Raw genomic sequence first — 18,304 nt, forward strand, 5'->3', positions numbered from 1 at the left:
ACAAAAATATTTATATTTCGCAGAGGACGTTGACGAAAATATTGAATGTATTTCTCCAAAACTACTTAACATCATGAGCAACGACGTCGCAAAGCTTAAAGCAAAGGAAGCTCTGGACTCAATTCCAAAAAACAAATTAACACTTCTTATCAATTATGCCATGCGAAACGTGTATCTGGCCAGAAATTACTTTGCTGGACAGGTATATATTTTTAAGTAATTCTTTTTAAACGATGATTAATTGATTTTTTTTATGTAGGACGACGAAGATGAAATTGTGGACGATGAAGTTATAGAGAAGATACTAAACGCAATGGATGCTTGCTTGCTTATATGCAATATATACTCAACGGTCAACGATTTGAAATTTTTACAGGAGGATAATATATCGCACATTATCAAGTTTACCCAATTTCAACTTCGTGAAACCATATTTCCTCTACATGACCCAGTATACACGGTTAAAAGTTTAAAAAAAAATCATCAACGAAAAAAGGTTAAAACTCATCAAAGCCCTAACCGCAATCTACAACTATTTTACTCTAAAGCTGTCGAGTTGTTAAAAGTCTTTGTACCACTGTTTGATAAATGTATTTTCGTCGATACTATAGTTCTGCCTCTTTCAACACTTGCCATTGAGCCATTTTTTGTAGACAATATTGAGACTCTTCAATTCGTTTGTTTGGAACTGGTGACAACTGTAAGTAAGAGTTACATTTAATTAGTAATTAATTATGAGTTTCAGTTACGTATAACTATGTAGACAAAAAATATAACTTTTCTCGGTACGAGGGCTGTTTAAAAAATTCTCTGCTCCAAAGTTGACCCAAAAAGGCGTTCCGCTGGCGGCAAAGATAACTCGACGCAGGATCGTCTAAAATTTAAATTTAACCCGGCGCTAGATTTAACATAGATGTATTTCTGGTCTCCACCTCATTCAGAATAAAAAAATTAGTAAAAAAAATATCAAAGAAGCTAACTCCAAATATATACACTTGCAGTCCTTGGCCATAATATTTTTACATGTTCCAAACTCTTTTTCTATATCATAAATTCATCAATGCACAGACAAAACCTTCCAAATATAATTTGCATTTCTTTTTTTTCTTCCCCATGCTGCATGCTGCGATTGGCACGCATACACATACAGTTAACGTGGTGTTGCGTATGTGTGTGTGCTCAGCTGTTTGACTGTAACTTGTGTTATATTTATCCAATCTGATTGAAATTTCGGGATCTGATGTTTTATATCCAAAACTATAATATTAGTAAATTTCATAAAGATACTCCAATTTCTTCGTCTATGTTTCTTCTATAAATATATGATATAGTGGTCCGATCCTGACAATTTTCATACTTTATCTGCTTCTGGCTGTAAGTAGCTCAAATATCAAGTTTCATCCCGATAGCTCTAAAGATATCGGCGTCAAGTTGATTTGCACAGACGAACGGACGGACAGACGGACATGGCTATATCGGCTCAGCTTCTCATGCTGATCAAGAATATGTATACTTTATGGGGTCGGAAACGTCACCTTCTCTGCGTTACAAACATCCGACCAATTTTATAATACCCTCTGCAAGGCTATAAGATAAGATTCTAAAATTCTGAATGAGGGCGGGACAAGAATTGTGGAAACTTTCCGTCTATTGTTCGTTGTTTGAATTGTGAAAAGTCGGATTAGAATTACGGGATGTATCCTTGACCCCAGATCAAAAAAAAAGCTGGGTTTGAGAAACATCAAATTTTTGAAGTTTGTCTCTTGTTTGTGAACATTGCCTCTCAAAAAAGTCATACCTCCTTAAGGAGTAGGGGAAACCAGTTTAGGAGGCCAAAATTCGAGTGTTTTTTGAGATTTTTTTAATTGACAAAGAATAATTAGATTTCGTTTAAACTTCAATGGTAGTTTATTACTATTTTGATCAACACTTTTGAAAACATCGGGACATCTGGAGGTCGCAGCTTTGATCTGAAATCATTAGTTTTTTTCTCTCGCGAGTAACATATTTTTAAGAATATGAACCGAGCTCCGATCAAAAAAGTTGAAAATTGAATGGTTTGGAGGTGTTTGAACAAAATATCATGTTAATATATCATATGTTTCCCCCTTCTTACATAAAATATATCAAAGAAGCTAACTTCGGCATAGCCGAAGCCTTGCAGTCCTTGGCAATAATATTTGTACATGTCAAAATTGTTTTTCTGCAACTCAATTTTTTTATACACCAACAAAACATTCAAATTATTACACTTTTAACTAAAATTTCGCTTCTCCCCTCATTGCCTAAGCAAACCACGGCTCGCATACGCATAGAGTTTACGTAGCTCTGCGTCTGTGTGTGTGTTTGTATGGTCTGCTGCTCTCTTCATTTCGACCAATTACTTAGAAGACAGCAAGCAGCGCTGCCGGCAGTTTATTTATAATGACTGTAACTTGTGTTCTATTTATCCGATCAGATTAAAATTTGTGGATCTGAGGTTTTATATCCAATACTATCACATGAGTAAATTCCATAGCAATACTCTAACTGCTTCACCTACTTTTCGTTTAAGACTATATGATGTAGTGGTCCGATCCTAAAGATTTTCATAATTGATCTGCCCCAGATAATTAAAAGCACAGAAAAAAGCCCGATAGCTCTTAGGATGGCTGGGTAAAACGCATACGTATCAACGGACAGACGGACATGGCTATATCGACTCAGCTTCTCATGCTGATCAAGAATATACATGTATACTTTATGGGGTCTTCTTCTGTGCAAGGGTATACAAATATGTTTCACTTAATAATATCATGCCAGAGTTTGGTTCATTACTTTTGGACTTGAATAAAGAATATTCACACATATCGATTCGTCCATAACTTTTCGAGCTAGGATTCCCGCAAGTTTAAACAAAGTAGTTTTGAGAAAAACGCATTTGAAAAGCTACGGTGTTTACTTTAGTGCTCATATCATCGGAACTGATTGGAATTTCATTTTGAAACTTAAGTAACATATTCTTGAATAGTTGTACTAACAATTAATGCACTAAAAAAATCGATTTTTTTGATCGTCTAAACTGGTTTCCCCCCTTAAACCACATTCAACCATGTGCAAAAAAGGTTAGTTTTAGATAGAAGTGTTGAACTCATAACACAAAGCTTGATTATTACCTTATCAATAACTTACTTTTGTTACTTTGCCGGAAATTTGATATCTTAGAATCCTGGTCGGTAAGGAAAAAAAACAGAAAAACGTTATCCCTTGGTTTAAGGTAGTTTAGTTCAGCTTTATTAAAATTTACTCTAATTACAATTAAAATCTTTTTAATAGCAAGGTTTTAGCAAAGAATCAATTAATGTAGTAAACATTCTCTTACTTTCAGATATTTCGCAAGGAAAGATACGACAAAATAAGAAATAGTATTTTGGGGGATATATTATCTTCGATTGACCGACTGCCTTCTTCAAAAAAAAATCTTCGTCCATATAAGCTCACAAATAATGGAGGAAACATTCAAATGGTTACTGCGCTGGTGCTTCAATTAATTCAATGTGCAACCATTTTGCCTGATTCACTCTGTGACAATGGCAAAGGGAACTCCAAAACATTTCATATAGATGATATTAACGATGATCTTCCTAGTGGTGCCACGAAAATCATTGAACCCCATCAGGATATACTTGTGCTGAAAAAATATGATGTTGCGGTTAGCATCGGTGGCAATTTTTTGACGACTTTTTTAAACAAATGTAAATCACGGTCTAACGAAACTGATTTCCGTCCGCTTTTTGAAAATTTCATTCTTGATTTGTTGGCTACAGTTAATAAGCCAGAGTGGCCAGCATCTGAATTGTTGTTATCATTGCTAGGGACAATGCTAGTTCGATATGTATCTGATAAGAGCATAGAACAAAGTATTCGATTAGTTTCATTGGATTATCTAGGAATCGTTGCAGCCCGACTGCGTAAAGATATTGTTGAATCCCGATGTAAAGTAAACATAATAGATTCAATGATTAAATCAATTAAAGTTGAGCAGGAGAAGGAAGGAGATGTGCCTATTACTAATGTATGTATCAGAAGTTTAATATTTTCTTTTAAGAAATACAATATTCTATTTCTTGTAAAAAATCAGATGAAAATCGAAATGCATCCTGAGGAAAAACGAACTGAGTTTCTACAAAAGATCCTTCTTGATTTTCTCGCTGTAAATGCCCAAGAAGAAAATTTAATTTGGGATTATGCTCGACATTTTTATTTGGCTCAATGGTATCGTGATGTAATATATCAACGACGTCGAATTAAAGATGGTGCGAAAGCCTTTGCATCCAGAAAAACAAAGCCGCAAAATAAAAGAAAATCTGGTAAGTAAACATACCGCGATGTTTAGAAAATGTTTTTATAAATATTATAGTTCTTACAACTTTGAATTCTTGTATGAACTTAAAAATTATTACATAGCTGTCATGTAATTATCTGAAAAAATAGCACGCTAAATGTGCCACACTGTTGCAGATAAATTATTAAACTGTTTTTAATGGAAACTCGACTTTTGAGATACAACGTTTTTACGCAAGGCCAAAGTTAGCAAATAACTGTTCTAGTAGCCCAGTTTGAATGTGACAAAATCGACAGAAGCTGTTTGCTGCATTCATTTATTGAAACCCAATTGAAACATTTGCATGCACTGAAGTTCGCCCTGTTGGTTATTATCAAGCAAAATATGGTTGGAGTTAAAAATTGTATAAGTTTTTGGAGATTTGAGGTGTATTTCTGCCGTAAACTATTGATAATCAAAAAAGAATCAAAAAAAATTTTTTAGGAAAAAAAAAAAAATTTAGATTCTCAAACCAAAGGGCCGGGTTTCTCCTTACCTTAGCGCTGACAAATATTAATATTTATGACAATAACGTAGAAAATAACGAAGCTATTGAAAAAATTCACTGTTAGTGACATTTGGTATCTATGGGAGCTATATGATAAAGTGATCCAACGCTATACAGAGACAAAGGAAGGAAGGAACGCCCTGTACGAAAATTCAGTAATGTAGCTTACGCTAGGAGGAATTTGCGTTGTTCCAGACGAACGACCATGGCTCGTCGTGCTGATCAAGAAAATGTATACTTTATATGGTCGGAGATGATTCCTTCTTTGCGTTGCACACAAAAAATAATATACCCCTTTTGCAAGGGTATAAAAATTGGTAAAGAGGAGTCGCTATCCCCTATCGCTACTAATGTACTAGTGTAATAGTAGTTTATGTAAAACATCAGATCCCAATTTCAATCAGATCAGATAAATAGACGACAAGTTACAGTCAACAGCCTACTACGTCATTGCTCGAAATCAGCAGAGCACACGCATACACACAACGACGCGACGCTACAACAACTGTATGTGCATGCGTGCCGATCGCTGACGTATGTTTATGCATGAACACATACAATTGGTTTGCAAAGGGCATGGGAAAAGAAGAACAAGAAATTGCGAGTATATCCAAAAAAGGGACTTTAAGGTTTTGTTTGTGTATTTTATGAATTGAGTAATAGAAAAAAATGTTGAACATATAAAAATATTATTGCTAAAAAGAAAGAAAAGAAAAGAAAAAATCGAGAAAATATTTATTGATAATTACATTTGACAAAATTTGTAAAGTTCTGTTTTTACTGTATTGTCTCCAATACCCGTTAGGACCACAACATTATTGACTCTCGTGCCTGAAAGCCGCTGGGATACAGATTCCTTTACTAATGCTGTAGTTTGGGATGTCGAAAATACATATAAATTACATAAGCTTAAGAGCAGGTCTAACTTCGAATCTCCCGATGTATAAACGTGCCTTTGCAAGTTTTTGTTTTTCTCACTTCTTTTTTTTTCAAAAAATTCAAATACAAACATTATTTTACGCCAGTTTACGAGAAACTTCCTGACTTCATAAATGAGAAATAACTACCTCAGCTTTAAACAAGTAGCCATCATTAAATATGTGCAAATGGTTCTTAAAAATGTTTGTTTTGATCAGCACGACGAGACGAGTTGAATGCTACAACAGTTATATCGTGCGCTGTAGGTTTGAATTCTACCAAAATCCCAAAAGATTTTACATCGTTGTTAATTCTAAACGAAGCTCTAACCTACTGGCGTCCACCTTCATACTTAATGACCAGACGGATTCAAAAATTGCAGATCTGTTTGCTTGCTCTCAGTCAACTTATTCTACTACTGCTTCACCTCCCACATCCTATCCCTCCTCAATCCCATATTTAAATTGTGAGTTTTTTCCTAGTATTACTGAAGACTGTATTATCTCTAGCTTATCATCTATGACGTCTTCCTTCGTACCCGGGCATAATAATATTCCTAGTTGCACCCTTAAAATTTGTTCGATTTCCCTGTCTAAGCTCTTATCTCGGTTATTCTTCATATCAATACTTGTCGTTTTCATAATGTGTGGAAGGAGCCTTTTGATTTTTCGCTTCATAAAAAGGCCATCAAATATGATATTCCTAACTACAGTGGCATCGCCAAACTTTCTGCAATACCTCAGCTATGTAAAAATATCAAAGAAGCTACCCTTGCAGTCCTGGACAATAATATCACACAATATGATGTTATTTATACCGACTTTGGTAAGGCTTTCGATTCGGTTGATCATACGAAACTTAACATTATGGGCTTTTCGCTTAAACTATTGGCTTGGTTTAAATCGTATCTTATTGGCAGAACCCAAAAGGTGTCTTTTCGTTCCCCAATATCTAAAACTGTTCAATTTACCTCAGGATTTGCCCTTGGCCTTGGTTCATTCACACGTGCTCATGTTTGCGTTTCTAGCTTATTACTCTATTAAGTATAAGCTGTTAGATTGTATATCATCATTTAAAGACTTAGGCGTAATTTTTTACCCAAAACTTTCGTTTAATTTTCATATATCTTCTATTGTTAATAGAGCATGCAGTCTTCTTGGCTTCATAAAATGCTGGGCCAAAGAATTTTATGATCCCTACGTAACAAAGGTTTTATACATTTCGTTAATTCGCCCTACTCTGGAATATTGCTCGCCAGAGTGGAACCCTCAATATGATGTTCACCACCGTAGTATTGAATCGGTTCAGAGGCAATTCCATAGGTTCGCGTTACGCGGTCTTAATTGTCTTCGCGTACCTTCTTATTCTGACGGACTTTTTCCTATTAATCTTCCTTCGACGGCTGTATTAGTTGACGTAAATAAATAAATAAATATGTCAAAATGTTAAAATGTTTAGAAAGTTCTATAAGCACATAACCCATTTAATAAGTAACTAAATCAACAAAATATCATTAAATAAGTAAATATTTTTTTTTAGGTGAATTTTCGGAAACGTCGGATTCAGAATTCTCTGATGAAAATGACGCTGACGACGTTGATAAGATTGGGAATCGATCCTCTGGTATTGACTTTGAACTCAATTTGGAAATTTTTGGTGTTTTAGAAGAGCGAAAGCAATATTTGATAAGTAAAATAAAACCATATTCAACTTCAGGGGAACACAGCCACACATCACACCAAATAAAGACTTACATAGATTATAATAACGCACAGCTAATTGCGCAATATTTAGCCACCAAAAGACCATTCAGTCAGTCGTTTGATGGATGCTTGAAAAAGATAATTTTGGTCGTGAAGTAAGTATGAGTTTCGTTTTCAGTTATCTTAATAAATAAATTTTTTAAACAACAGCGAGCCATCCATAGCTATAAGAACACGTGCAATGAAATGCCTAGCAAATATAGTTGAAGTTGATCCATTCGTGCTTAGACGAAAGGATATGCAAATGGGCGTTAATCAGAAATTTTTAGATACCGCAATTTCCGTACGAGAGGCTGCTGTGGATTTAGTTGGAAAATTTGTACTTAGCAATCAAGAATTAATTGACCAGTACTATGATATGCTGTCAACTCGAATATTAGTAAGTTTTAAAACCTGCAAGCTTGTAAGGCATTATATATAATTTCCTTTAGGACACTGGTGTTTCTGTGAGAAAACGAGTCATTAAGATATTGCGTGATATTTGTATCGAGTATCCAGATTTTGATAAAATTCCTGAAATTTGTGTGAAAATGATACGTCGCGTCAACGACGAGGAAGGCATTCAAAAACTTGTCACTGAGGTCTTTATGAAAATGTGGTTTACACCTTGCATTAAAAATGATAAGGTGAGTGTAAGAAAAATATATATTTAAGTTCAAGTGATTCTAAAATAACTATATGAATTTATTTCAAATCAGCTCGGAATTCAGCGAAAAATTAATCAAATAATAGACGTAGTAAACACAGCTCATGACACTGGCACAACATGGTTGGAGGGTCTTTTAATGAGTGTTTGTATACTTTTTTCAATTGTCTCTTATCAATTTAAAATAACTAACTTTTGACAAACGTTTGTATTACCTTTCAATGTAGATTTTTAAACCAAAAGAAAATATACTAAAACCAGATGGAAGTGTGCAAGAGCCCATTAAAAAAAATACAGATCCTCCTGCAGAAATTGTGTTAGCGTGTCAACAATTGGCAGATGGCCTTGTAGACCGGCTGATTGAGTTGGAAGACACAGATAATGCACGAATGCTCGGATGTATAACAACACTTCATTTGTTGGCTAAAGTTCGACCACAACTTTTAGTAAGACACGCAATAACCATAGAGCCGTATTTAAATATAAAGTGCCACTCAGGAACTGCTGCGAAATTTATTTGCGCAGTAGCGGATATCTTGGAAAAAGTTGTTCCATTGGTTAACAATGCGAGCGAGTCATTTTTGGCGTCCTTAGAAGAACATTTAATGTTACTGGTGGTATCGCGTAATCAAGCCGAAGTAACTAGTTGTGTTTCCTGTTTAGGCGCCGTTGTTAATAAGATTACAAAAAACTTTAAGTTAATTCGTGATTGTTTTCAAAAGTATGATCCAGCCAGCTAGCGATAAATTATTTTTATAACTTACTTGTTTCCCTGCAGATTTTACAAAGTTCTGGATGTGTCTCGAAATCAAGTGATCCAAAACAATTACAGTGTTGATAACATATACACTCCAAGTTTTCGAAGAAGTCTTTTCACAATTGGCATTCTGATGCGGTACTTTGACTTCAAAACCCCAATCGCTTTAGGTGAATAAACAAAAATATACTAATATATAAATCTTGAACTTTTATTAATAATCTTCAACCATCAGGTGAAACTAATGCTGGACTTCCCGCATCGATTTGTGATGACGTTTTTGAGTGTTTAATGTTTTTTTGCGGTTGTTCAAATCAGGAAATTCGAAAGCAGTCCCTTATTTCTCTTGGGTCTTTCTGTGTCATGAATGACGATTATCTCAAACGAAGCGAGTTAAAAAAGTTTTACTGTGATTTGTTAAGCTCAACTTCAAATGATGCCGCTATAAAGATAATCTGTATGCGTAATATTTGGATTTATTTAACCGAGTCCGAATTGTTTATGCATAATAAGGAGAAAGAATGTTAGTGTGGTAATTTGTGTCTATCCTTTATTGTATACATTTGGATTATATTTTTAGGGGAAAAACAATCGAAGCATGAAGACCTCAAAGAAATGAATGATGTTTCGTCTGGCATGGCAAGTTGCATAATTCAACTCTACCTCGAAGAGATACTAGAATGCTTTCTTAATCGTGATGACTCAGTGCGGCTCTGGGCTGTAAAAGTAGTTCAAATCGTATTGCGGCAAGGCTTAGTACATCCTGTTCGAATGGTACCATTCTTAATATGTTTGAGTACGGATTCCAAGATTGAGGTACGTATTGCATACACTCTGAATATAAATATCCAGTTGGATAATCTGAAAAATTAAATTTTTAAACCTTTGGCATATCGAAAAAAATGAGATATCAAGACCGTTGATTCGAAATTGCCTAAATTACGAGAGCCCACGGTAACAGTGGTGGTTCCATGATGCAGTTATAGGGTAGAACTATTTGCAGCAGAACTTAGGGGAGTTATGACCCGGGTTTTGAAAAACCTCGAAAGTTTTTCTTCAATTCCGGAAAATTAAAAATTAAGAATTTTAACATTTAAATATTAACCAAACGCAACTTTTTTCCAAAGAATGTATGTTTATTTGAGTTACTCAAAAAATTTTGGAACAGATTTAATTTTTTGGATAATTTTTTTTAGGCCAGTTATGACTCACCTTAAGAAATTCACTGAAACTATGAAAGGAATGTCACACCAATTGTTGTAATTTTATGGTTTATTTATTATGTAGGCCTTCAATGGCAAAAACAATGAAAAAAAACAAAAGAAAATGGCTTCCAATGGCCATAAATGACAACGATTTTTATTCCTCGTCGTCCATGTCACTTTCGCAGTTTTTGCAAGTGAAATAACTTGCTTGCATATTAGCGCACTTCGAATGAACATTCCCGATCGAGATCTTCCAGAATATTCTATGACAAACTGGTCTCAATATGTAAATTTCCTTTCCTTGTTGTTGAACAACAACAAAAATGTTGGAATTTGACAATTTTACATAATCCAAGTGCAAAAAAAAATGGGACATAACTGGGCACCCCAGCTGAGTCATAACCGGGCCTTTTTATAGTTTAAAGTTTATATCTATATTTTTTATAGACACTACATAATCACATAAATTTTTATAGAATCACAAAATATACGGAAAATACAATACTTTGATGCATTGCACTCACCTTTTCACTGTTGATTTCACAAAATTTTGGTACTTTGAAAAATGGAAAAAACTTTTTCGCTCGACTTTTAACACGATGTTTGGTACGCGTATATACAATACGATTATTAACGTTGTGGTCTGTCCAAAAACTACAGAACGTCTAACAAACATGATTTACAGGGCTCAAGCTGTCATTCAATACCGCATTTCAAAAATATTTGAGAATGTCACAACTGGGCCCACTCCCCTACATTTCAATCTCCAAAATATTCAAAGTAAATGTCCAATTTACGAGCCGAGCCAGCACTCAAATACAACCACAAAGGCTAAGCACAAAAATTACCAGCAACAAATTTTTGTGTGTGATGTTGTTTTATTATGCCCATTTGTGAACTACTAGAAGTCCGCTGAATAGCTGAAATTTTGCATGTCAGCTGATGCCGGATTCAACTAGATCGGGCGGAATGACTTCCTTATTTTTTAAGCTATTGTCATAAAACTTAAACCAATAGTTCAGCCTGGGCCGTTACTTTTCCGAAGCAAAAATTTTAGAATGCGACCATCGAGGAGGCGAGAATTACAATCTGGCACACACGATGTTGAAAACACTTGTAATTTGAAACTAACCCAAAAAATCACAACGGCAGGGTGTCAAGTGGCAAGTGACTTACGCCGTGCCTAAAATAATAATAAATTTCCAACGCCCGAAAACGTGGGTTTGTTTGAGTCTCCCTAGAACAAGATCTTCTAAGAGCCTAAGATTTCCTATATAAACTCCGTACATTTGTAAATAAAATTAATTCATATTTTGAATTCAACGAATGAGGATTGGGTTATTTTCCTTCTCCCTGGAATCCCTATTAATTTTTGGTCCTTCGAGAAAAAGAACTCTGCAGTTTTCCCCCACTAGTGGTAAGAGACTCAGAGATTGAATCAGCTCCTTAAAGTCTGAATTCTTATGCAAGTGTAAATGCTAAGGTCAGTAGTGGTATAAGTAGTAAGATAAAATACCTCTTGTTTTCTCCAACAGTGGTAAGAGACAGAGTATAATATAAAAAGCAAAATATTGCCTAATAAATAAAAATTGCGCGCGTCCGATTTCAAAGGCGGTTTGGCTAGTGGAGCAACTGTAGTAATTTCTGCGACGGGAGTGTTTATTTTTGTGTAAGGCGTATTCAAAGCCCTAATATCGAAAAAAAAAAGAAGAGTTAACTAGTGTACACTATATATACATAGTTGCAAGTCGGCAACTAGAAACAGCAGCAGAGCAACAAGATAGTTGCAAGGAAGAGCCGACTGGAGGCGAGACGAATGTAAGGAAACGGCGAGCTACCAGCAAACTATCGGCAAACCCTACACATTGGCAGACAAACGGCAGCAGACTATCGGCAAACCCTACCTGGCAAATTCTACTTGGCGAACAACAGTGGCGAACGGTGTCAACGACAGGATTATCAGATAAGATATAAATTAAAATAGAATAAATAGTACATCAATCTATTTTTATTATTCTTATATACTCATATCGGTATCCTAAGTAATATACGCATAAGACAAAAATGTTCCCTACCAAAACTGAAAAATTGTTAGCGAAACAACACGAGTTGCATAAAAGGTTAAAGAAGTTAGAAGAGTTACATGCTAGTAAGTTAACTAGCAAGATTCTTAACGAAGTAAGTGAGATACAGAAGCTATGGATTATTTACCATAGCCAAATGCTACAGAGTGGAGTAACCGAACACTACCATTTCACAGGTGGAAAGTATGAATAATTTTAGCCAGGAAAAATTTCAAGAAAAGGTCCGTCAGCTTCAGCAATATTTGGACATGGTGAGCAAAGATTTACGTACAATAGACAATAGAACAGGCGAAATGTATATTAAAATGAAGTAAGTAAGTCGTCTCGCCGACTTGGGTATACCATACACCAGGTGAAACAAATATTTAAAATTTCGAAAACCAAATGTATGTCTATTAAATTGTTTTAACATGCCTCATACCATATGCTATCTCGCTCACTCTGCAAATACACGAGCACTCTAGCGCCGCCACTAGCCAACGGCCAATTCTGCCCTTAGGGATCGCGTAGAAAAATACGTTCATACGTATATTTTGCATGTTTTTAGTCCGATTTCAATCAAATTTGGTAGTTTGACAGAAATAGATAAGATTTATTAGTCTGCCACATTTGATCGCAATGGTCAAAAAATTGCAAGACCCAATCGGTTTTTTCTAAATTATGGAGGCGGAAGTGGGCATGGCAGCATATTAAAAAATATATATTCTGCGCGCATACTAAGCCAGTATACATACTAAATTTGGTGACTTTAGCTTTGTTAGTTTTCGAGAAAATCAGTTTTGTTTAATTTTCGGGGGCGGAAATGGGCGTGGCAAAATTTTTAAATAGTCAATATCTGCGCGTCTATTAAGCTAGCTTACATACCAAATTTAATGTCGGTAGCTTACATAGTTTTTAAGAAAAGGGGGCGTGGCAAAAATTTGAAACAAACTCGATAACTGTACATACTACACGAGACTGCATACCAAATTTGGTGGCTCTAGCTCTCATAGTCTCCGAGATCTAGGTGTTCATACGGACGGACAGACGGACATGGCTAGATCGACTCGGTTGTTGATCCTGATCAAGAATATATATACTTTGTGGGGTCGGAGATGCTTCCTTCTGCCTGTTACATACATTTTGGCGACTTTAATATACCAATAATATAGGGTGGGTGTATGGTATAACAATAAAATTCTTGTTCAGGAAGGTATAGATGTGCCATACAGATGAACTTATATTTAATGAAACGTTTAAAGAGGTCATAGAAGAATTGAAGTTCGACCTTTAGAATACCTTGGTAGCATTAGAAGAGATAATAAACGATTAGAAAAAGTTGAAAGTTGAGAATGTTACCGTGAGAGGCGAACTACCGGTGGGGTAGTAGGGGTAGACGTATATACCCACATCTTAAAAAGTGGAGTCGCCAAGATTAACGGCTTGCTGGGACAAAATACTCAATTAATACTATATTAAAGAAGATTTGGATTTGGGTAATATGGTCGAAACTAAGGACGAAGGTGTCTATTATCTGCCCTCTCAAGCACCAGTTAAAGAGACAAATCTGACAACTAAACTAAGAGTTGTATTTGACGCCTCCGCGAAAACAACAAATAACAAAAGTCTAAATGACGTAATGTGGATCGAGCTACGACTTCAAAAGGACATATTCGACATAATAGTAAAATGGCGAAAATGGCAGTTCGTAGCATCTGCAGATATTGAGAAAATGCATAGACAGATAAACATTAAACAATATGATTAAAAATATTTGCATATTTTGTGAAGAAATTCACCGCAGAAAAAACTAAGAAAATATAAATTGACAACAGTAACGTACGGTACTACATCAGCACCTTATTTAGCTACAAAGGTACTTGTAGAGATAGCAATCAAATGTCAGGATAAAGGGATAAACGAAGTTATCCGAGTTTAATCCTACATGGATGATTTAATGACGGGGGTGATACTGTACAAGAATCAGAACACAAAGTTTAGCAGCTTTCCAGAGAGCTAGAAAAGGCAGGAATAAATTTGAGAAAATGAATCTCGAATAGATCGGAAATTGTTAAAGAAGTTAAGGATAAAGGCGATAATAAAGTATTCAAAATTGATGAAAACGAAGCAATTATAGCTTTGCGTTTATACCCGGAACCATTTAAAGACAAAATTAAGTTTAAGGACAGAAAAGTTAATAAAAGAGTGGTTTTATCTACACTAGCCAAGATTTATGATCCACTAGGTTGGCTAGCACTGGTAACGGTATTAGGGAAATCGTTCATGCAGAAGTTGTGGCTAGCTGAACAAAATTGAGATATAGAGTTGTCCGATAACGACACAACAGAATGGAAATCCTTCAGGGATAATTTGTGGTATCTGGAAGAAGTCAGATTACCCCGATGGATCAAGACACAACCTAATATGTTGTTACAGATTCAGATTCAGATTACAGATTCTTTAGAAAAGGCATATGCAGCGGTGGTATATGATAAAATAGGTGAAGCAGTTACCTTAATAGCCAGCAAGAACAAAGTTAATCCTATCAATAATAGGAAGACTATTTCTAAATTGGAATTATGTGCAGCAGACTTGCTATCGCAATTGCTACAAAGAGTCCAGCAATCTATTGCTGTTCCATCTGAAATATATGCTTGGAGTAACTCTACTATTACATTGTGCTGGAAAGAAAACGGTGCTAGTAAGTAAAGTTCGTAATTCGCGTCGCATAGAGGATATCCTAAAAATCAAAAAACTAACATGGAACCATGTAAAATCTGAAGATAACCCTGCAGACGTAGCTTCAAGGGGTATTTGTCCAAATAAGTTAAAAGATTGTGAATTGTGGTGGAATGAACCAAAGTGGCTCGGTGAGGCAAAAGATAAATAGCCTAAACAAAAAACAGATGATGACAAGGTTATGGTAAATTCTGTACTATTAAATACAAAGAGTAGTATTATGCAGGAACTAATTGAAAAGTATTCCTGTATGAATAAGCTGGCCAGAACTACGGCATATGTATTAAGATTTATTAGCATTTTTAGCATCATACTTAACCGTCAATGACTTAAGAATGATTAAAAATTTTATAATGAAACAGCAACATGCATATCAATTTAGCAGAGAGATATCATGTCATACGCAGAACCAGCAAATTGACATGAAAAGCAAAAGTTTAAGCTTAAATCCATTTTTGGATAACGATGGAATATTACGCGTGGGGGGAAGATTGCAAAATGCCAACATATAAACATATACTTTTACTAAACATCCTGTGATTTTGGATATATCACATTTAACAATGCTGTTAATTGAAGATGCTCATAAGAAAACCTTACACGGAGGAATTAACCTTATGAGAAGCCAAGTTCAAAGGAAATCTTGGATTTTCGGATTGAGAAACGCCCTTAAAAAATACCTAAGGGAATGCGTCACTTGTGCCAGATACCGCCAAGTAACTGCGGAGCAAATTATGGGTAACCTACCCAAAAACAGGGCAACGGTGTCATCCCCATTTCATACCCGGGGATTGATTTTGCCGGTCCATATCATATAAGATGCTCAAAAAACCGGGGACAGAAAACATTCAAAGGTGACATAACAGTATTCGTGTGCTTGTCAACTAAGGCAGTTCATTTAGAAGTTGTTAGTGACTTTACAACTGATGCCTTCCTAGCAGCATTTCGAAGATTTGTTGCAAGATGCGCTAACATACATTCTGATAATGGTACAAACTTTGTGGGAGCGGCTAGGAGGCTTGATGAAGAATTCAAAAAAGCTGTTCAAGATAACGTTCAGGTTGCCCCTGTTCTAGAGCGAGAACAGATTAGCCGGCAGTTTAGCCCCCCCGCAGGACCTCACTTCGGAGGTACATGGGAAGCTGGGTAAAGTCGGTCAAGTATCATTTAAAAAGAGTAATAGGATATAGCAACCTCAGATATGAGGAACTGGCAACATTATTGTGCCAGATAGAAGCCGTGCTAAATTCACGCCCGGAATGGACAACAACGAAGTGTTAGCCCCCGGTCATTTCTTGATTGGAAGACCAGACAGATGGAAATTAAATCAGAAAATGCAAAAAGTATTTCAGGGTGAAATGGAAAGACGAGTATCTACACTAGTCGGATTAAATATTTTGACGAAATCGTATTGTTCCTATTGAAGCTGTCCATGCGTATTACCGTTAAATAACGGTGCGAAAATGACTGTCAAAACAAAGAATCTATTAACAGCTATGGCATGCGAAATTTTAAGTTCTTCAGCTTTTGCATTATCTTTCTGCTTATAAGAATGCAACATCAAATTTCTGCGTGGCATAAGTATTTTGACGAAACTTTTGTGGTTGTTATCTGGCAATTTTAAACAAGAGATACCAAAATTTTTTTTATACCCCTGCAAAAAAGGGTATATTCATTTTGGTCAGGAGTGTGCAGCGCATAGAAGGAAGCATTTCAGACCATATAAAGTGTATATATTCTTGATCAGCATGACGAGACGAGTTCATAAAGCCATGTCCGTTATCGTTATTTTCTAAACTATTGTCTTAAAATTTATTATTGGTGAGTTTATTATACATGCCAACTATGCCAAATCTACGCCGATCTTGAGGCGGACTGTGTCATAAAGGTCCTATAGGAACGCTCGGTCGAAAATAGTGACTTTCTTCAATAAATTTGTTACTTTTGACGCGATTGCTTTCAAATTAAATATTTGTTAGTTAAATATATCTGTTAATGACTGTGCTGAATTTGATAAATATCGGGTTACTATATCATATAGCTCCGATAGGAACGATCGGTGGAAAACAGTGACTTCGTTATTTTCTATGCTAAAATTGTATGGTGTTCTTTCGCAATCATTAGCCTTTTTAGATAAAACGTTTTTTCACTTTGATGGCTATAGGTAAAGAAAGAGATACCAAAAAAGTTGCAAGGGTATACAAACTTTGACGCGTTCGAAGTTAGCCTCGGCCCTCTGGTTATTGTTACGCTTCGGTTAAAATTTAACATTAGTTTTTTTTTAAATTAATATAATTAAATAATTTAAAAACATGGGGAAAACGTCAGAATTAAGCCTTGTTGTTAGAGCTTCAATCGTAGCAAAGTTTAAAGCTGGGATTGCCGTAAAAGATATTGCAAGTGTATTTAAACTGTCGTGTCAAATAGTACATTATCAAATTAACAGATTCAAAAAGTATAATACTATTAACAACTTGCCAAGATTGGGTGCTAAACGCAAAACAACGGTGAATGAAGACAGAATTCTTTTTGCGGAAATTCAAGAAAAACATTCATTTAAACCTCAATCTGCTGCAAATGAATGGAATGGGATGGCCAATAACAGTAAACGTTCTGTTCGAAGACGTTTAAAAGAAGCAGGTATTAAGACTTACCGAGCGACGGAAATACCTTACATCTCTAAAGTAAAAAGGGCAAAAGATTGGCTTGACCTTCAGCATAAGCCAAAAGAGTTTTGGAGGAGAGTTCTTTGGACAGACGAAAGTTCCTTTGAATATAATTCGTCAAGGCAAAAGCTTTTTGTAAGGCTGCCGCTGGTACGACGAAAAAAAAATGGGCCCGTTTGTCAGACAATGAGTCATGGGGGGCGTTCTGTAATGTTCTGGGGATGCATTTCACACAATGGGTTGGGTGACTTGGTTCCCATTGAATGACCGATGAACTAAGGCCAATATTTGAGAATCCTAAATGACCATGCTTTCCCTTCCGGAGACAGGCTAATCAGTGAGTCATTCATTCTGCAACAGGATAATGTCCCATGCCACAAAAGCAGATTGATCACGAAGTTTTTGAAGGATGTTGGTGTCAATACTCTCGACTGGCCCCCACAGAGTCCAGACTTAAATGTTATTGAAAGCGTGTGGTCCCTCATTAGGCGGAAGCTAATTGCATCTTTGCATAAAAAAGGAAACAATTTCTGAGATTACTTCCATTTGGAACGAAGTGTCCGCGGACATCCTTGAATCTTTAGTGGACTCACTTTTAAGACGGCTGCCAAAAGTAATTGAAGCTAAAGGGGACTACACATTCTATTAAGCTAAACTATATTTCAAAGCCCTTTTA

General features: G+C 35.7%; 1 protein-coding gene across 4 annotated transcripts in view; it reads left to right on the top strand.

The window, feature by feature from the left end:
- Positions 1–18,304, top strand: part of LOC6653229 (nipped-B protein) — a 117,305-nt gene that overhangs the window by 46,250 nt on the left and 52,751 nt on the right. For all 4 annotated transcript variants that reach the window (XM_023181473.2, XM_023181474.2, XM_015176411.3 and 1 more), the window contains 12 exons: positions 24–202; positions 260–700; positions 3,368–4,054; positions 4,121–4,349; positions 7,329–7,647; positions 7,703–7,931; positions 7,984–8,178; positions 8,251–8,343; positions 8,426–8,919; positions 8,977–9,125; positions 9,191–9,478; positions 9,536–9,771. In XM_023181473.2, coding sequence (XP_023037241.1) covers positions 24–202; positions 260–700; positions 3,368–4,054; positions 4,121–4,349; positions 7,329–7,647; positions 7,703–7,931; positions 7,984–8,178; positions 8,251–8,343; positions 8,426–8,919; positions 8,977–9,125; positions 9,191–9,478; positions 9,536–9,771 — 3,539 coding nt within the window. The remainder of the gene's footprint in view (positions 1–23; positions 203–259; positions 701–3,367; positions 4,055–4,120; positions 4,350–7,328; positions 7,648–7,702; positions 7,932–7,983; positions 8,179–8,250; positions 8,344–8,425; positions 8,920–8,976; positions 9,126–9,190; positions 9,479–9,535; positions 9,772–18,304) is intronic.

Source organism: Drosophila willistoni, assembly GCF_018902025.1.
Source record: "Drosophila willistoni isolate 14030-0811.24 chromosome 2L unlocalized genomic scaffold, UCI_dwil_1.1 Seg168, whole genome shotgun sequence".
Classification (NCBI taxonomy): Eukaryota; Metazoa; Arthropoda; class Insecta; order Diptera; family Drosophilidae; genus Drosophila; species Drosophila willistoni.